Source organism: Ooceraea biroi, chromosome 8 (assembly GCF_003672135.1).
Source record: "Ooceraea biroi isolate clonal line C1 chromosome 8, Obir_v5.4, whole genome shotgun sequence".
NCBI classification, from domain to species: domain Eukaryota; kingdom Metazoa; phylum Arthropoda; class Insecta; order Hymenoptera; family Formicidae; genus Ooceraea; species Ooceraea biroi.
The window spans coordinates 7,050,068-7,070,371 of record NC_039513.1 but is presented as its reverse complement, the minus strand read 5'-3'; the positions used below and the strand labels follow the sequence as shown (position 1 = coordinate 7,070,371).

At 40.0% G+C, this 20,304-nt stretch overlaps 1 protein-coding gene across 3 annotated transcripts in view; it reads left to right on the top strand.

Annotated features, from left to right (window-relative positions):
• Positions 1 to 20,304, top strand: part of LOC105287853 (furin-like protease 2) — a 279,497-nt gene that overhangs the window by 7,720 nt on the left and 251,473 nt on the right. For all 3 annotated transcript variants that reach the window (XM_011353679.3, XM_011353680.3, XM_011353681.3), the window contains exon 2: positions 3,197 to 3,734. In XM_011353679.3, coding sequence (XP_011351981.2) covers positions 3,555 to 3,734 — 180 coding nt within the window. In that variant the 5' untranslated portion in view covers positions 3,197 to 3,554. The remainder of the gene's footprint in view (positions 1 to 3,196; positions 3,735 to 20,304) is intronic.

Here is a 20,304-nt window from a genome sequence, read left to right as displayed (position 1 = left end):
AATTGTTTTTTTATTAATTCGGACATTTATTGCGTACTCAGAGTTTAAATCATAAGTTTTAGTAAGAAATTAAAAGAAACACACTGACTAAAACTTTTTTAAAATTAATAATCAAATTTTGTTTCACAATTACAAAGCTCTAAAAAATTCGAATAATGAGTTGAACTTTTTAATTATCTGCACAACTTTAATAATCAGATTGAACGTATCGTGTTTCTTAAAGTAGGAGTTCTATTTTTTCTTTTCTTCCTCTGTTTGACCTCATAAATGTTCAATAAAGCAATCAAGAAATAAGTCATTAATATATCAAAAATTTCTTGATATTTCATATGACTCAGATATAAATACTTAAGAAAGAACATGTGCGCGATTCAAAGGCTTCTCTGAAGTAATGTATTGCGTGCTAAAAATGGTACCGTCTTGACGTCATCGAAGTCGATTGCGTACCTGTCATTCGACCATCGCATGCTTTGGTGAACAGCTTCCTCTGGATTATCTTCTAAACTAGATAAATAATTCTCTCACAATATTTGATAAATATTACAAGTTAAAATTCCTAATAGTCGTCGCATCTGCAAAATCCCTTACATATTATTAACTTTTTCTGTAATTTGAAATAATGTTGATTTGATTTTCAATGTAACTTTTTTTCTGATAAATGCGCATTTTTGCATTTTAACTACTTCCTTTCCGCATTGACAGCGAAAATTGAATACTTTTACTCGTTATTCACTTGAAACCAGTGCCGAACAATGTGTCTATTAAAAACATTTGTTCATTCGGATATTCTAAATCAAAATGTGTTACATTTTTGCGAGGAATTTTATTACGTTATTGCGCGAAATTATATTTTCGCCTCAATATCTTTGTCGACACTGTTTCGCGCGAATATTTTTCCAGTGAACGTGTCGCGCACCGCTAAAAACTCATTCGTTAATCAAGATACTTTCGTAATCTCAACTCAATATTCGCCGGATGAAGTGATAATTAATTTGTTGTCCGATTTGCCTCGGCATTATGCGCAGCATAATTGATTCTTATCGATCCCGGTAATTTCATTTATTATGAAAGCCAAATGATCGGAACCTAGTTTACGTGGCTTCAAAGGTCCGTCTCGTTTTACGTTCGAAGTTTAATGAGTGAGGTGAATGTATACTCGGGCACGACTATAAACTCGAATATTCGTATGGTTCGTATTCGTTCGCCGTATTGTTCGCTTTGGAGCAACCCAGAACAGTCGGTGGATGATAAGATGACACAAGACGCGATAATAATAACGGCGCATTTCGCCGCTATCGCACATGCGGCGACAAAATTATTCCACGGGCAGATATTTTCTTGGAAATCAGCTCCGTAAAGAAACTAATTCGGGATACATTTTCTACATCCAGTACAGTTGGTGCACTCGACTAGTTGCAGACTAGTTGTAGAGGAGTGTCTGCTTTTTTCCAAAGTTCACCGTTAACCTGCCTTTCCGGTGACCCACGTTGCAGCCGGCGTTTACGCGAACTTCCAACGAATTTAAAACGCGAGCGATTCGGAGTTTTTATTTGATTCGTAGATCCCGCAATGAGTGTTGGATTAATCTGCCGTGAGCGAGCAATGCCGTTATGAATAAACGAATAAACATGAATTATGACTTTTCTATAATATAACTCAGTTTTATCTTGGTTTATCGCGTTTATTCGTCGCGAAAATATGAATATAACCAACGAAGATATAATTAAATTGGAATACAATTGCATTTGAGAAATTTTAAAGGATTTATAAATCACTTATTATAATTAAATGTTTTTCATTATGATAATGTCTTAGATTATGACTGCCATTAATACCTCGTTTGTTTGTCGTTTGGAATTTTTTATTTGGAGGTTGGTTGTTTATTTGCAGCAGATAGATTTTCCTGACGTTTTGTCAGTTTAGGCCAATGTAATTATCTACTTCTGGTAATTACAGAGAGGCTTTTCAGTCCTATAATTATCACGCGTGTAAAACGTATGCGTTAGATATAATATTCTCTGTCTATCTCTCGAATCATTACCGAGCAGTAACGGTTTCGTGAGAGAACCCGATTAACTTCAAACTCAACTTATGTTCGGCCTTTCGCTCGTTTCGTCGTAACTATCGACAGCACCGTGGAAACGCGTGGAAACTTCTTCTTTTGCCTTACCAGTCTACCGCTTACTTTCCGAACTTTAGCAACTATACAGATATATGTAGTCGATCGTATAATCCACGATCGAAATTTGATCATCGAAAGCTTTCGCCACGTCGTTTCAGCAAGTTCCACTCGAATTCCTCTCTTTATTCTTGCAGGCGAATTCAATTCGATCGTATAACGGACCGATTTCGCTGTCGCCGAGTTTCAAATTATTTTTAGATAATTTCGCTCCAAGTATCGCAAACTTGCCTTCCATCGTCGTTTATAATACTGCAAACTTCTTCCCTGACGGCGAACGTAGCTTTTATGCTCGGCTCACTTTGACCTAAATGAGCTAACTAAAATAGATATTGAACTTTATTAATAACCCGTGAATAGGTAAAATGTACGATGGAATCTATCATTGTAATGCCATCCATTAGGTGGTTAACCGAGGATTACCGCGAACGCGTTTATGCAAGTTTAATTGTATTTTGTCATGACTGTCGCGCTCCTCGCATTATCATAAGCATCGTATCGCGCCAATGCGTTTGGTTATGATATAATCATTTATTTGTGCGTCGTGTTAAACGGATAAGTACACCGGACGGGTATTACGCGTTCGGTTATTTGCAAAACAATTGCATCACCGTACGTCACCGTGTCGCAAACAATGGGATCAATTATTAAATAATACCCGCTCGCGAGCTTTCTCCGTGCCATCTCGTTCGCTCTTTTTCCCTTTCACGGAAGGACATAGGACGAGGGGGAAGAGAGAAGAGCGTGCAATGAAGAGGCAGTGGAAGGAACTTTACAAACATTCGCGCGGGTCGCGCGTATTCCATGACGGAACATTGTAATGCAAATCCGCGTTGCGCACGTCAAGAAGCAGGAAAAACGAACTGCTCCCTCCTCCTCTCTCCCCGTATCTCGGTGACAATTAATATCACAACACTCGTGCCCGTAAGAATTCCCACTGCGTCCTTCCGACCCCGGGCGCGTGACGCGAATGTACGCCGGCTATAACCTGTGGTTTTCCTCGTCTTTGTGTTGCAGGATAAGACCAAGCCCGTCTCGTCGGCGACGACGACGAGCAAAACCCACGGTGCAGTGTCGTCCCGTCCTCGCCGTGACACGACTTCATCCGTCGTCGGCGACGTGCACGTCACACGCGTCGCTTCCGGCCACGCTCCCGAGAGAAGAGTGCGCGCGGATCCGATGCGAGACCCGCGAATTTCATAGATCGTCGAGACGAGGACTCACGTGGTGTCGGTCGTCATTCCGCTCGTCGGTCGCGAGACAACGCGAAATCGTCCGCGAACGCCACGCGAACGCTCTCCAGCGCCGCAGATATTATCGGAGATACCGCCCGCATCAGCAACCGTAGAACTCGTCGTCACTCGCCGTCGACGAGATGATCTTCAGAGTGACGTTATTGATTGTGTGCGCGCTGCTGGCCGGCGTGATATCCGAACCGAGACCGCGACCGCGACCAGTGCCGATCTATTCGAATCAGTTCGCCGTTTACGTGCCCAGTGGACTGGAGGCCGCCGACGAGATCGCCCAGGAACACGGATTCGACAACCATGGCCAGGTAAGTGCAGTCTGTCTTGTGCTGATGAAAGGAAGCCACGGTTTCCACTTGCATCGAAGAGAATTTTCTGTCGACGTTTCCGTTAAAAGATTGAAGCTCTTCGAGCGAACCACATGTTCCGTAACGCGTCTTTTCGTATCAGATTAGAGGCTGTTTTACGTAGTTCCTCTGATTTGTGTATCTCCGTGACGGAAAATTCGATTCTACATTGCTGCTACAATGCGCGGGCGAAACTTTGATTAGCGGAGTTTGGATGCGCTCCGTATAACGCAATTGTGCTTCGCGTGTCGATCGGTGCCTAACGAATACAATTCCGATTACTTTGCAACAATGTAATAGCGGCGAGGAGGGTGGTAGATTGTTAACGCGTTTCGCGTTTCAGTTTCGTTTTGCGCAACCGAGTACGCCGTTGTCTGTTGGGGGATGCGGAAAACGTGCCTGGTTTTGCTGCTGATAAGGCGGCTGATAAGTACCGTACCGTGTATCCCGAAATCGTACATCGCGGTCAGGCAACGGTGGACGTGACAGAAACATCGCACGCTAAATACTCGTTCATATAGCTCGATCGCACGCTAAGTACTCGTTTATATTGCTCGACGTATTGCCGCGAATACGGATACGCTGACCGATATATACAAGGTGTCTCAAGCTTTGCGTGCCTCTACGTTGCAATAAAACTTGTTCAGTGATCTACACCTTTTTTTAAATAAAAATCTGCTAAATTGCTTCTTTCACAATTTTGATGATATTTTATACATTTTGTAAAATATATTTCGGTAATAAAATTCTAAATTAACAGAGTGAAAGGTAATTGAAACCGAACGAAGCATTTTATTTTCAACAATGTATAAAGTTATTACAGTTTTACATTGTTGTCAAGGAAAAATTAACCTTTCTCATATTACTCGTAAAAATCATGTTACATTAAAATCGAATACAAACTCTAGATTACTTTCTATCGTTTAATTTGCCATTTTGATTACATCACGTGTAAAATGTGAAAACACCGACGTTATTTACGACTTCGAAATATCATGCAAACGACGTAATTTTGCGGTGAGATAAACGCAACGCGAGTGTAAAATGTTTCCTATGTAAAATGCCGCGCACAGGTTCTCTCGTCAAGACCAGATCTCTGTCAAGGTTCTCAGGATTCGAACGGTATATACACCTATAGCTCGTAGAATACTGGTCCTAAGATGAATTAATCATGCTAAAATTGCGTAATTATTCATGTTGAGGATAACTTTTCTTTCTGAAAGCGGTTATACAGCTGTTGTGAACATAATCATTTTTATATAACGTTCTCATCTTTTTTTTCTATTTGTTCTTAATTTTAGCCGTGATGTAAAGTTTGGAAATTTGTACGGTATGGGAACGACGTGCTGTTTAATCGCGAGGACACAGAAATAACTTGCACCAGCTTTTTTCCACGGCACGTTCACGCGCTTTCGCGTTTTCGTGGAGTTACGAGTGTAATAAAGTTTTTATATGCGTCTGAAAAGAACAAGAGATCGCGCTCCGGTGTCTTCTCTGCGTTTTAACATTCCGGCGCGGCGAGAAGCTTCGCTCGCGGATTTGACAACGCGCTTATAAAATTTGATTTCACCCAATGAACGCGAGTAATCAAACCGAGTCGAATATCGTCCTGTGTAAAACGAGGCAAGTCGCACTATACGTTTATGCGATCCTGTCAGCGGTATTCTCGATCTTGGCAGATAAGCTACAAAGCGCAGGCTCCCGCATCTTTACGTCGAATGTCTGTCTGATGGATGTGAAATTTTACGGTGAGGTGAATTGCGGCAGCGTGGAAGTTACGATCAGAACTAAGTGCGGAAAACATGAAAAGGGAAAATGCAGGGGAGCTAAATGCATCTCTCCATTATAGAGATCTTATTTTTGTGAACAGTAAAGCATTATACGAGTAGTGGAAGTAATGCATCCCCTTTTTTAGGATGCATGATTTTAACATATTTATCATAAAGTTTTCATAGACATTATATTACATAGACGGTTTAACAAATTCTATTAAAAAAATTTGTTTTTACGTTGATGGAAAAAATGTCAGAATATATCTGCAAGAATCAAGTTTTCAATAAGAAGTTTTCTTGATAATTTTATATGAAAAAATGCTCTATTAGTTTGTGGTACTGGTTTTCTAAAAACACTGTACACGCATGTTAATTATTTCTTTGATAAAATTAAAAGATTTATGATATGTAGCAGAAATGATAAGGCCCGTTCTACAATAAATTTGAGTCAGATATCAAGCGCATGCATATTACGTTGGCGGCTATCGTATAGAGTTATCGCAAGTCGACTGTCGCAGTCGGAACTAGAGATGGTCAAGTCTCATCTCTTCCGATTTTTACGACTACGACTGGCAATATAATCTTTATTCGATTTGACTTTTTAACATGAAATCAGTGAATATAGATGAAATAATTATTAATTTTGTGCGTGAAAATTTTTCTTTATATGACAAACACGATGTGGATTTTAAAAAAAGGATATACTAATAATATATATGTATCAGATAATTGCATAAGTTCGTGCCCGATTTAAAGATAAACTTTAATAGGTTAAATTTGAAAGAATACAGTTTTATTAATCAATTATATAGTCTCCATCCTTCTCTACAATTGTTTTCCAACGATCTACAAGCTTGTTGATTCCATTTTTGAAGAAAGAGCTTGGTTTTCCTTGAAAAAAGTTCGTAAGGTGGTTTTCGACAGCTTCCTCGGACTTAAGATTTTCGCCATTCAAACTATTTTGCAAAGACCGGAACAGATGAAAATCTGAAGACGCAATATCTGGAGAATATGGTGGGTGTTGGAGAATTTCCCATTGCAACTCCTGCAGTTTTCGCAGCGTCTGTTGGGCGACGTGCGGTCTAGCATTGTCGTGGTGGAAGATGATACCTTTCCGATTGACCAAGACCGGACGTTTTTCTCGAATAGCCGCATCGAGTCTAGTGAGTTGCTCACAGTATTTGTCCGCCGTGATTGTTTCGCCGCGTCGGAGTAGCTCGAAGTGAATAATTCCCCTGCAATTCCACCAAACACACAGCAACACCTTTATTGGATGCAGGCCAGCTTTTGCGACGGGTTCTGCACCTTCACCTGCTTTTTTCCAGGTCCTCTTTCTCTGTACGTTGTTGTACAGAATCCACTTCTCATCGCCTGTTATCATTCGATCCAAAAAAGGCTCTTTTTTTGTTACGTGCGAGGAGAGAAATGGCCACATTCATGCGGTTCAGCTTATTCCTTTCAGTCAAGAGATGCGGCACCCATGTATCGAGCTTGGAAACGTATCCAAGCTTTTTTAAATGGCGAAACGCGGTCGAATTATCAATTTTCAGCCTCTCAGCAATCTCTTCAGTTGTAATCCTTGGGTTTTCTTCCACTAAGGCACACACAATGTCGTCATCAATGCCAGAAGGCCGTCCAGAACGGAGTTGATCTTCTAAGTTGAAATCACCATTTCGGAATCTGCCAAACCACTTTTTAACTGTCCGGAGAGCAGGAGCACGGTCCAAATAAACGCTCTGAATGTTTTTTTGTGCAGTCCCAACACTCACGCCTTTCCGAAATTCGTATAGCATTACATGCCGCAAATGCACCTTTTCGTTCTCCATTTTTAAAAATTTCTCTTACGCACAAATTGACTTATCTGAACGATGCCTGACGCTAAAGTGACACAAGACACTGTTACCTATTCAGTGCATGCAATATAACCAAACAAAAATACCGCTCCGCCACGCAGTAAGTTAACCCCATCTATCTGAAAATCGGGCACGAACTTATGCAATCATCTGATATAAAACACTGCGACTTGCGACTGATTAGTAGAATGACGTATTCGAATCTGACATTCAACATGCGACAATTCGCGACATCCGACTCCGTCATACGATTTATTGTAGAACGAGTCTAATTGATTTTACGTTCCTCATGCTTTCATTAAAATCCAGAAAAAAATCCATTTTCTGATGTAACACTAGACTCATAATTATCTCGGATAGTGCATTGTCTATATACGTAGCGAAAATCTCGATATATATACTTTTTTCGTGGAGTCTTATTCATACACGCAGGTGCAGGCAAACGGAGATATCCTCTTTTATTAGTTTAACTTGAAGTACTATCGGCATAACGAACGTCCGGGGAGTCGTTATCGCTCACGGATAGCGTCGACGGTATCGTGGTATCCCTTTCTCGTTTTTCCACCCCCTATATCTCTGCAGTAACCGATTTTATCGAGAAACGAGGAAGAGTGGGGATCCAGAAGGAAAGGAAGAGATACGTCAAACGAACGCAATGATCGTCATGCGTCCGGCGTGCATCGGGCAAGTGACTGTATTTGTCAGATCTCGGTAATAAACTTTTATCTCACGACACATATATGTATTCGCGGAGCGCGTTCTGCTTTCTTCCTTTTTTTCCCCCTTTGCACTTCGTCCTTTTCTATCTGAAACGCGAAATCGACCCCGGGATTGGTCGCACGGTGGTTAGGAAGGAGGATGGAGAGGAACGCGAGGGGATGGAGAGAAAGTGCGATACGCAAGCGATGAAAAAAACAGCTTCACCATCCCGTACGTCATCCCCCGTCGAGATAAAAACTTTAGTGCTCGTTGTTGTAGAAATGTATCCAGCGTGAATGGGGAGAGAAGAGGCAGGAGTGGACGATGGAACGTGAGAACGTTGCAAGAAAATCACAGAAATAATTTTGTTCTGACCACTGATCCAAAGATGGATAATGTGTGTCGCGTGGCGGAAACCATTTTTTTTTATCTGACATTGAGGACCAATTTACGCGATTTGGTTGAACTTTAGCATAGATCGATTTTCTAGAAATCCAACTTAGAATCGAGTAGGTATTCTTAGAACTTGTTTGTTGAAATGAAAATAGATGATCTGTCGGTTGGGTATTTTAGTACGAAACAAGCTTAAATCTATATTGTTTTGGGTAACAAAATGTTAAACTTTCGTTTGGCAATCATCGAACCGCATAACCTCCTTCGCGCGCGTGGCAAGGGTGACAGAGGCAGAGGGTAGGTGTATGCAAATCTGCAAAATCCGACCATTATGTAAAGCACAGGAGATTGTCGGTGACATGACATATTTTGCAAAAGGTATCGACGAAAAGGTAGCGATTTGGAGAAGCGTTGGAAAGGTGTATGATACCGCATAAAATCTTGCCGTTCAATATTCGAACTAGAACAACTTGACATCGAATGTAGTATACCTTCTTATCATTCCTTTCTGGTTTCGAAAAATAAAGATTTCCTACAATGTAGGTCCATTAGAATCCTTTATTGCGTGATGTGTTTAACGAGGGAAGCGTAAAGCGTAAATCGGCGATTGGTCAATCTCGGATTTCGAAACTTTAAGAGAATATTAAGATTATTTTAGCGCCAGCACACCAGCTTGATGAAGCACACGAGATCCTACTGGATTGGCATGATTCCGCGGGCGAATAACTTCATAACAACGAACTCGATAAATTGAAGCCCGTGAAATTTCGCGCATAAGGGCGTTAACAAAGTTTCGCCTCATTTCCTACTTCGGTAATAAGTTTCGTCCAACTCGGTCAAACCGCTCTCTCGAGTTATCTGTCGGGTGGACGGGACAAGTTGGACGTTCTGATGAAGGGATGCAGGACCGCCGGGGTTAGTCTAAAATTAAAACCTGCTGGTCTGATCGGGTACTGGCGTTACACCGTCGAACGTGTATAGGGATTGAGTTTCGTGTGGCGCTCGAGTTAAGCCAATTGATTATCCTTCCGCCGCGGGCGGCTCCCTCCCCTGCCTGTAATCGCAAGTATCAAATTTCTCGCTATACCTGTTACATTTCGCAAGGAGCGAGAGAACACACCCGCGCTTAGGTTATATACGGAATTTACGGCGGGTTAGTAATGCAATTACTCTTCCAAGCTCTGTGGCGGGCTAGAATTATCACGAGCGGTGGCTCGTTCGGTTCTCCCTCCTCCCCTCTCTCTCTCTTTCTCTCTCTCTTCCAAAATTAAACATAGAACTTGATTCTTGTATCGCAATATTTCGTCGAATTTTCTTTCAACTGTTGCATACGGAATACAAGAGGAAAATCGGACGCAATTTGTGCGAGGAACGAGGCCACGCTGACACACACGCCGTGGTATATCGTTCCGTATAATCGCGATCAAACTGCCCCAACGGTATCAATCGTTTCGCAAGACAGGCAATTAAGCTCGTTGGAATTGGCTACGAGTTGGTAACACGGTTATTCTCTCTCTCTCCCTTTGTCTCTCTCGCAATTCAGGCAACCCTTCTCTGAAGTGACCTGAACTCGGCCGAGTTGCGATCGCGCGATGATCACGATCTTAACGCGGCTTACTGATCGGCGACGTTAGACGGATAAATATCTCGCGAACGAAGGGAATCGTCTGCTCCAGAAATTCTCGCTCGATGCAGCATCAAGGCGAGGCCTTACCTCGCGGAGAAAGGATTTCGTGTACGTGAGCTTTTTCCCACGTTTATAATCGTGTTTGAAGTCTTTTTACGTATTGGTTTCACATAAACGGTCACGTAAACGTGACATTTATCATCAGTCAGATATTTATTGTTAGATAAAAATAAAAAATTTGTAACGCAAGAATTTTACGAAGTAGCGAGGATTAGATCAAGATTAATTAATAATTGAACCAGGGTAAAAAATTGAATTAATATTTATTATAATGCTTATAATAATGCAATATGGAGCATTATAATTTATTATAATGCTCCATACTGATACAATATTGAATTATGCGCAATTAGATCATATTGCGTGAAACATCCTATATTTATATTCCGTCGTTTAAACTTGCGCGCCTACGATGCCTATATATATATATATATATATATGTAGCCGCAAGAGTTATATATTATATATTTTTCAACCATGCGAGGCTGCTCCTTTCCTTTCTCGCTAGGAAAACACGAGCTCTGGAGACTGCGATAAAACGCATGTCCTTGATAACGAAAAAATGATTGCTCCGCTTGACGAGATTGAACCTAAAATGCGAACAATATTTGGAAAAATGGCATAAGAACATGTAAGTACCATTCTCTCGGGGATGATTTCTTTCACTGTAAAGGAAGGTCCCCGCTAAGAGGAATATCCCGAAATAAAACTAATAAGAATGGCGAAAATAAAATTTTACGTTACTTACGTACCCTTACAAAGTTGATGGGGTTAGCCAGTCAAGCGTACGACGTACGCTCCCACTCCCAGAGAGGGATTTAGCGCAACGGGCGCTCGAATTTCCAGTTAGCTTGAAGGGTTGGGAAAAATAATTCTCCGCGAGATGAAATATTTTCCGGTCGATGGCGCCTAGCGTTGCGAACGAAAAATCGGGTCTCGGTCAGGTTAAAAATAAATATTTTTACACCCGGGAGCGAAAGGAAGATCGGGTGGTTCGTTTCGAGGGTTGTGCTCCTCAGTCCCAGATACGCCGTGACGCATGACGGAGGCTACCGTTGTCGGCTTTATACCCCCTGCCACAATTTCCGCGAATCGTTTCACCCCGGCAGACCGTGGAAAATCAGTTTCCTTCCGCGTCGCTCGTTCTTACCTTGATATCGTTGGACGTTGGTGCGCGAAAACCTCCCGATTTCCAGTGTGACCGTTATTTTTCCAACTTCTTCTTCTCGCGTCCCCACTTTTCTCTTGTTTGCTCTTGATCCAGCTTCTATTTGCTTTTTATACAGAGCGGAACAAATTAGCGTAACATGTAGTCGCATTACTTAGAAATTCCCTTGATAGAGAACCCAGCTGTATTCTGATAAGAACCGACACAAAGGGTGGTTATATGAGTCTGCGGTCCCACGTTGTTCTTAAAGTGCCATGAAAAATAATCCCAATAATGTAAGTTATTTTTCAAATCCAGATATTAGGAAAACAATTATTGTCATTCCAGCAGAAATATTAATATGATTAAAACACGGCATCCCGAATCTTCAAATAATATTTTTAATTTAGATTCTATTTCTATAACATTTCTATATTATTCCGAATTCTTTTGTTGAAGTACTTTTGTTGATACTCGTCCATGTTCTTACTTCTTACTGGATGTACATTTTCGGGAAGTAAATCCTTTCATTTAGCTTCGGGTTCATGAAACGTGACCGTCGTGCTATTATGGGATATTTTTTCAGTGGAAGACGGTAATAACGAGTTTAAGATATAGACGCTTACATAAGAATCCTCACATGTGGCTAAAACAAGTCGTATTCGTCTGGCTATTAAGATGCAAAACATATGCAGCTTTTGATTCTTCCTTCGTCTTGTATACAAGTCACATTAATTCTGCTATATTATCCTGAAATCTTTATTGCCGAAATAAATGTCGAGAAATTTGCATGTTATTTAAGTTACGATTTTTCATAGAAAAGTATTTTTAATAAACTTTAAATTCATCATCAATTATAACGTTGTACAATCCTGTGACACCCGATATACGCAGGCTACATATTGTAAATCAATCGGGTCGTGCTGCACTCTGATTAAGGATCAAGCTTAGACTCCGGCTGGATCCAAGATATTTATTGAGTGATATTAACTTGCAACTATTGTATGGTGCATCCCGATATACATTTTACGTGATGCGTTGTCTTGCAGTTTCTGAAATGCTGGGATGTTTCTTGGTACAAGACGCAGTTGCGCAGCTAATCCGCAAGGGAAATCGTGTTTCTGATGCAAATTCGCGAATGCAAATTGCGCGAGAAAGTGTCAAAGTCTCTCTTGAAAGTATAACTTGCGTTACGTCCAAAATCACGTGGTTCATGTATATTTAAAAGCCCACGGTGAATTATGCATTCCGATATTTTTAACACTCGTAACACTCTCTTTGGGATCGTCATCGATAAACAAGTCAGTTGCAAAGTGCATCAGATGCGATTAACCTTTGAATCAGGAGATAGAACTTGATGTTAGATATTTCAAAATCTGTTTAGCATGCATGCATTATTATATAGGCATTATATGCATCGTAGAAACCGCGACTAACGATGAATTATTCGCTAAAATTATTCACTATTTCGCAGCTGCATTTTTTATTACTTACTACATAACATACACAGTTTGTTTTCTGACTTGTTTCGCACTTCAGATTTCTATATTTAATTAAATATGACGACGATATTTTTCAGCGAAAATTTAATTGACTTCTGTTACCTTTTTATTAAAAAACAAACTGAGATTCTGTTAGAGTAATATTCTAAGAATAAAAATATCAGTTAATCGAAGAATTCCATTACGTAATTTTCTGTATTAAGTAATTTCGTTTATATATTCAGTTGAAATTTACACGGCGGTAATTTGATTTTAAATTAACGGAGATTCTGGAAGAATACTAATTTTGTGAAGCATATCATAAGTGTCTTCATGTATTAGTATTATAACGTGGTGTATCATTGGTGAGTTTTATGTTAAGAACGTCCCGCGTTTACGATGATCGACGAGGAAAACGTGTCGTGTTGTTTGCCTAATTGACGCGTGATTTCACCATGGTAATGCCTGTGCACGTATGATCGTCATGTTATAACGCACAGTTGCGCGTGGCGCGTTTAAACAATTAATTACGATGCACCTATCAGCTATCGATCAATTTGATGCATAAATCACATAAACTTTAGTGGAAATTTTCTTTTTAATAGAAATACAGAGACATTTTTACATTTACATCAATATTTAATTAAATAATATTTAATATTTTTGAGAAAATAAATAAATTAAGCCAAAAGCGAGCTAATAATTCGAAATAGTTATGTATTAAAAATTAATTTAAATACTGGAAATATAATTTATCATATTTCTGCATTTTCTGAGTGTCTGATAATATTTTTCTGTACTATTTAAATATTTTTACATTCACATTTAGACATTCACGCAATTTTCATCGAAAATTTCTATTTTATATTCATTTACATTATCGTATTTCCTTCATAAATGTTACTCGCGATTGTGCGTTGCCACGTTTCTTGCACGACCTTCCGTTCGCTGAACGCTGAAATTTTTATCGGAAACCAGCGCGTTGCATATTGATCGCACGGTCTGTACTTAGCACTGCATAAATCGAGTTGCGTTACATTGTGCTTATTGCGCGTAACAACGACATTGTAGTTCAGATATTGAAGCGGTTCCCCATGAATCACTCGGTTTCGCGAACCAGAGTAGAATCCCGCGTATGCATCACACATCGTCGATGCATGGGGAAACCGGTACCTGGAGCAACCAGCAGGCCGGTCGTTTAACGGGGGAATTGTACCGTTGTCGGGAAACACAGATGCGGCTCGGCGGTATTAAACATGCTGCCTTCCATTTCTTCGGTCGGCAGAAACAAAAACAAAAGTCATCGGGGACTCACTGTCTAGCACTGCTGTTTCCATCTCTTCACTCTCACCCTCTTACCTCGAGTCTCGTGGCTCTTACTCGGGTATATCTCGCTGGTTCTTCCTGGCCCTTCTTGCACGCGCAGATGCGCACACATGCACGCTCATTCTCTCTCATTCACGCGCAAGCATATTTGCTCGCTCGCTTACTCATTCACTCGCTGGCCACCTCTTTCTCTCTTCATATGTTCACTCATTCACTTACTCACTTATTCACTCGCTTCTTTTCGTGCGCACTCATACACCCTCGTTCGCTTGCACGTACTTGTTCTCTCTTTTCGCTCTCGCTATCTTGCCTGGCCGGTTCTTCTCGCTGCGGTTCCTGGCGATGTCGTAACCAGACGTTCGTCCCACCGGGCACATCCGCGTACACTCAGCGAGAATGAGCGGTCCGCGTGTACGGGCGCGAGGACATTTTTTAAAAAATATCACGCGAGTGCGCGCGAGGGAACTAGACGTTCAGATTGGACGTGTCCGTGGCCGTTTCCTCAACCGTGTCGGACATTTACTGTGTTCATTTACCGTGGACGATGTCGCCACAGACTACCGCGTTCGGTATTATACGGGTCCCGCTTTGTCGTCTTGCGCGTGATTTCTGCACGTCGACTTTATCTTAGATCAAAATCCTGGTCAACTCTCGTTATTCTGACCGTTTAGTCGTAAGAGCCGTAAAGACATTGGCATTCGGAAGAAATTGACAGCGGATTAGCCAAGATAATAAAGTCTGCAGAAGAAATATGTAAATGAATGAGGAAGCGCATTTCTCATGATTAGTTTTGTGATATATGAACGAAATAAAATACTGATAATGCGTAGTATTAAGTTATGTAGCTATTTGATGCTACAAAAATATTAGATTTCACTGGAGCTCTTATCTTCTTAATAATTGTTCCGAACTTTCAAATATTCACGAAAGTGTAATGAGAATTATTGCTACTTTCTTCACGCTGCATAATGTCGTTATCGGAGGCCCTCTCTTTATTAACGAAAGTTAAGTGGAACCGGCATCGGGTGAGTGAAAGTATCGGGGACTTTCAAATTCGTTCGTTCGCAATGTCGGTATTCTTTGGAAACGTTTTCAAACGACCAAATGCCACGAACGTCGTGCAACATTTCGCCGTCCGATTGCCGCGAAGCTCCACAGGCAACCGTCATCACGCAATAGTTTCGAAAGCGACTTTACGCCGTCTCTGCGGCCACTTTATTATCCCGTCTTGCGTGTACCGTGTGCCGGGTAAGTGTACAACGGGATAGCATTGCGCTAGTTTTGGCTGACGTTTCTTCCGCCGATCTGGAATTTACGTTTACGATAGTTGTTGGCCAGATATATGCGCACGATATATGTATACGATATCGAGAAGGCTCGCTTGTGCCGATTGCTCGACAACCGGAAGACACTCCATTGCCACCGATTACAAAAGTTTACGGTCGATCTGTAACACTCCTTCCCCGTCACGAGATTCTCCTTGTATTTTTCAAAGATAACCGGTATCGCTCGAAGAATAGCATTTACCGATACGGGGTTCGCTTCAAGATACAGTTATCCAGTTAAATTATATAGTCTCTTAAATTATATATTTTATAAATTTACATCGACATTTATTCTTTTTGCAAGTTAATGTCGTTGCATTATTAATTACGTTAATTATTATATTAGTAATATTATTATTAATATACAAATATATTCCTATCTAAATGGAAAGTAATGAATTATTAATTGCAATTATTCATATTAATAAGTGGTATTAACTCGGTACAAATTTGAGTGTAATAATTGCTTTATTTAATAGATTAAACGTCTACGTTTATTATAATACATATAAATAAATTATTCCAGAAATGTATGAAATATTTTACATTTAATATTTATTCTCTAAATGAAATTTTGAGATCCTTTTCTGATTTCTGAAAGCACTTAATTGTCTTCTCATCTTCTATATCTTGCAAAAGGAATATATCGATTTTCGATCGAAACGTATCACGCAGATCCGCTTACTTATCAGAGACCAATTTTCGAAAGGTTCGTCTTGCGTAGGAAGGAATAGACGTTATGAAATAACTGGATTACGTTCGCCGATGGTACATTCGCGAAGCCCTCCGCTTACTTGGTCGTATATTTCGGATGTACATTAAAGCCGGCTTATTTATTAAACTAGTATTACTCTCCATTATTCCCACGTGCAACGTGTGTTGCACGTCCGAGATAAATGTCGATGATTACAGTCGAAGATGGTGCAATTTCTCCTTCGTACTTATTCGTACGCGTTTTCTTTGTATTATTGCGCGCATTATCGACGCGAGATATCGAAATTATCTCGTGCTTTTGCTGCGCGAAAAATCGTGTCCTTTCTCACGTCTCCTAAGGAACGTTTGCTGTGCGTTTATGAATAATAGAATGTTTGTAGTACAAATTTGCAAGTTAAGCAAGCCATTTGTGATGTGTTACAAATTATTTGTTCTTTGAGGTGATTATTATATACTAATTGTAAATATCGTATCGTAGTTCTACGCATCTTCCTTTCCATCTTGCTTTATTCTCTATTTTTATAACACGGGTGAAACCGTATATAGTGTTTCAACGTTGGAAACGAGAATTTAGAAGTACAAAATTGTCCAAGAAGTTAAGAGTTTGATCACAGAGCGTTACCAGAAATGAATAAAAGACTAATAAAAGGATACCAACTTTTCTTTATTTACGGTATATTACGAGCTCGCGTTTGAAATTCAAGGTATGTCGAATGACCGTCTTTCCCGCTTTTAATTGTGACTGTCTTTTAATTATACCTGGTATTTAAAGCATTTAGCATAATTATTGCACCTGCCTACCGTCACTATTCCATGGAGATCTGTTCCTTTTAATATTATAAATGTTCTTTCCGACTGCGCTTTCACAAGAAAAAGCGAAGCATCTAGAAGTAATTAAAAATAGTTAAATTTTAATAAAAGAAATTCATTATAATTATAAAATTTCGGAATAGTTTTGATGTTTTAGCTTTATTGTTTATTGATCTTTTTGTTCGATCCGAATTGGTATTCGGACTTACTGTTATTTGCCGATATATTTAATTATTGAAAACGCCGCTTGCGATAATAAGAATACAAAATTGAAAAATATAATTCTGTTCATAATTCCAAATAATTTGAAACTACATGAGTGTACCAGCTTATTATTTGTTTGCAATTTATACGTTTGTATAATATAATACTAATCAGTGGCCATAATAATACAACAGTGACGTTTTTCATTTAACTGAAGGTCTCAACATATAAAATTAACTCGTAATACCTCGTTAAAATTAACAGGGTATTACGACAAAGGGAAGAACATTAACATTTTCCTATTTCATCGTGCGTTTAATGATCAAATGTTTGACACTTTATTGCGACACAGTATCTTTGAATCGAAATATAATAACATTAAAGCGATCACACATACAAACTAAAATCCATTTAAACATTCGGCAACGTTGCAATGGTATCCAATATCCATGAACAAACTGTTTCGTGACGATTAAAACGCGAGTATTATCTACGATTCAATTAGCATGCGCCTCGCCGTGACCCATAATCGCGCGGCGGTTATGCATTTTTCCGGTCGGGCCGGTCGAGATCGAGAGGGACTCGACCGCGTTCGTTCGATTCGAGAGCGAATGTGTAACGTGATTCTCTGAAAATGACTTTCACCTCGTTCTCCCGCGACGAGGCGTCCGATGATTTCCGGCAACACACATGTGCGAGGAATCCTTTCGCTCTATTACGAGCGAGTCGCGCGCTGAGCTTTTTCTGGTTCTCTCAAAGTTGCATTCTGCAAGATGTGTCGAGCTCTCGCCCGTCTGTCGCGCGCAACGCAAAAAAGGGCAAATTCTATGCATCCCTAAGCGTGCGAGGGCCAAGGCACCACTTCTCGCTTTATCCCTCTTGGATAGAATCGATCGCAAGAATTTCGCGTCTTGCCGCTGTTTGCGGATGCACCGGATAAAAAGGCAGCTGCTGGATAAATAATTCAGGTCGCGGATAACTGGAATAAAGGCGGAAGCGGATTGCACTCTCGAAATTGGAGTTCTTGTTACGTCGGACCGGCACGTTTGCGAACAGCACTTGTTTCGATCCTTCGCTTCCGAAATTCCGGAAGGCGAGGGCGCAGAGATCGATGACTCGATCGCATGTGCGCGAAAGCATCACGTTGAAATCGTTAGAGGGGAAATCGAAAGGGGGAGGAAAATCTGTATGCCTCATGACGCGCGATCCATCTTGACGGAATTAAATTAACGTTTCGCGGCGTTATTATTGTTTGCACGCTGTGCTCTAAAACCATCAGTGCATATTTCAATGACAACCGCGAGCTCGCCGGCCCCGTGACTCATTAGCGCACGCTCGCGTGTAAAAGTGTTAATTGCAACGGCCGTCTCTTTCTCGCCGTTTCCCCTTCGAGCTCAAATACGTAATCCCGCTACCAAACCCGACAATCTAGTAGACTCGTATGCATTACTTTCACACAGCCGAGCCCACCGCCTAACGCATTCTAGTCTCTCGCTCTTATTGTTAGATCACTTGGACCACATCCGAGATCTTGTCATGACGAAGTAAAGAAATGGAATATGAAAGGAAAATATCGAAGTTCCTATTCATTAAAATTTTACGCGCTTATTAAAGAGGCTGAGTTAATCCTGAGTTTATTTCAATTAATGTTTGTGGAAAAGATTGTATATACAATAATTCCGACTTTTATCTGTCTTTATCATTCAGGATTATAAAATGTATATAGGAATGTAGTATCGACTATATACCTATATTTTATTATTCGATATGCCGTAACATGGAGATACTTTGTGTGTTGTGTGTGTGACTTTGATATCCTTTTCTTTCCTTCCGCTATAAATTTTTATATTATTATATTTTGTGACAATGTCGTATTAAAGCAGATCCGTATTTGTCGTATCGAAATTGACGTACAATATGTTAATAAAAAATTTCAATTGTATTACGCGCCTTATGTTACCCACAAAATGGATTTTATTGTATAGTTTTTTCTGGAAAAATTACTGCGTTCTATCTCATCTTCTTTCTCGCAAAGAAATTGGTTTCTTAAAAGTTAACTCCACTCCCAATCTTCTGCTGCTTTTCAGAGGATTACCAACTTTGACAATCCTTGATGTAACAGCTTGTTTCTGGTCTAGATAATCGCACTTCCATTTTTTGCGGAATATCTGGAAATTTTTATTGCAGTATTGGTGTTACCGATGTAAAAATGTGTCAATTAAACAAATGAATATTAAAAATTCGAAATAGTAGAATGTTGGGTATTACCTTAAAAGATCAATGTGAAAAAAATATTCTCTAGATAATATACATATATAATATACAGGGTGGTCCACTTAAATCGATCATCTTAGATATTTCACTTGTTTTTGATGATACGAAATAATGTCTAAGGAAAAAGTTGCACCGTTCGAAGGGGCTATCATGATGACAGAACAAAAATTTTTTCAAGGCTATTTTTTTCGGAGATTCAAAAGTCAAGATAATTTTTTTAAATGGAACTACATATTTTTGTTTGCGCAATTTTATAGCCAACATCGAGAGGAGTTCAGCGACCTATGACAACATGACCTTTAAATGATCTTGAACGTGGGAAACAGAAAAATCAAACTTTATGCTCTTCAACACAAACATTTATTTAAGGAGGTGTTCGAAATGATGTCCTCCGACTTCAATACATTTTCTAAGGCTCCATGGACGTTCTACTTATCGAAGCCAACTTAGATTTTCGACGGTCCAGTAGTTCATATTTCTTCTATTTACTTGTCCATAGTTAGTGAACATTGATTCATCGGTAAACACTCATGTTCTGGAATTCAATGGAATGTAAGATTGAAATAATTCCATACATGTATTGTGTGCGTGTGTGTATGTGTATGTAAATATTTATGATCGCGAAATGCTTTCGCAGTTCAGTTCATTTCCTGAGCTTCTCGATATCAGAGTTTAAATATGACTGATTATACGAAAGAGGAAAGAATAGAAATGCTTCTTATTTACGGTGAAAGCGGAAGAAGCTCTACAGAGGCGCAGAGAATGTACTGCCAAAGATACCCTGAAAAGCGTTTACCGTCTCGCGCTGCTTTTGACCGTCTTATTAAAACATTTCGTGAAACTGGA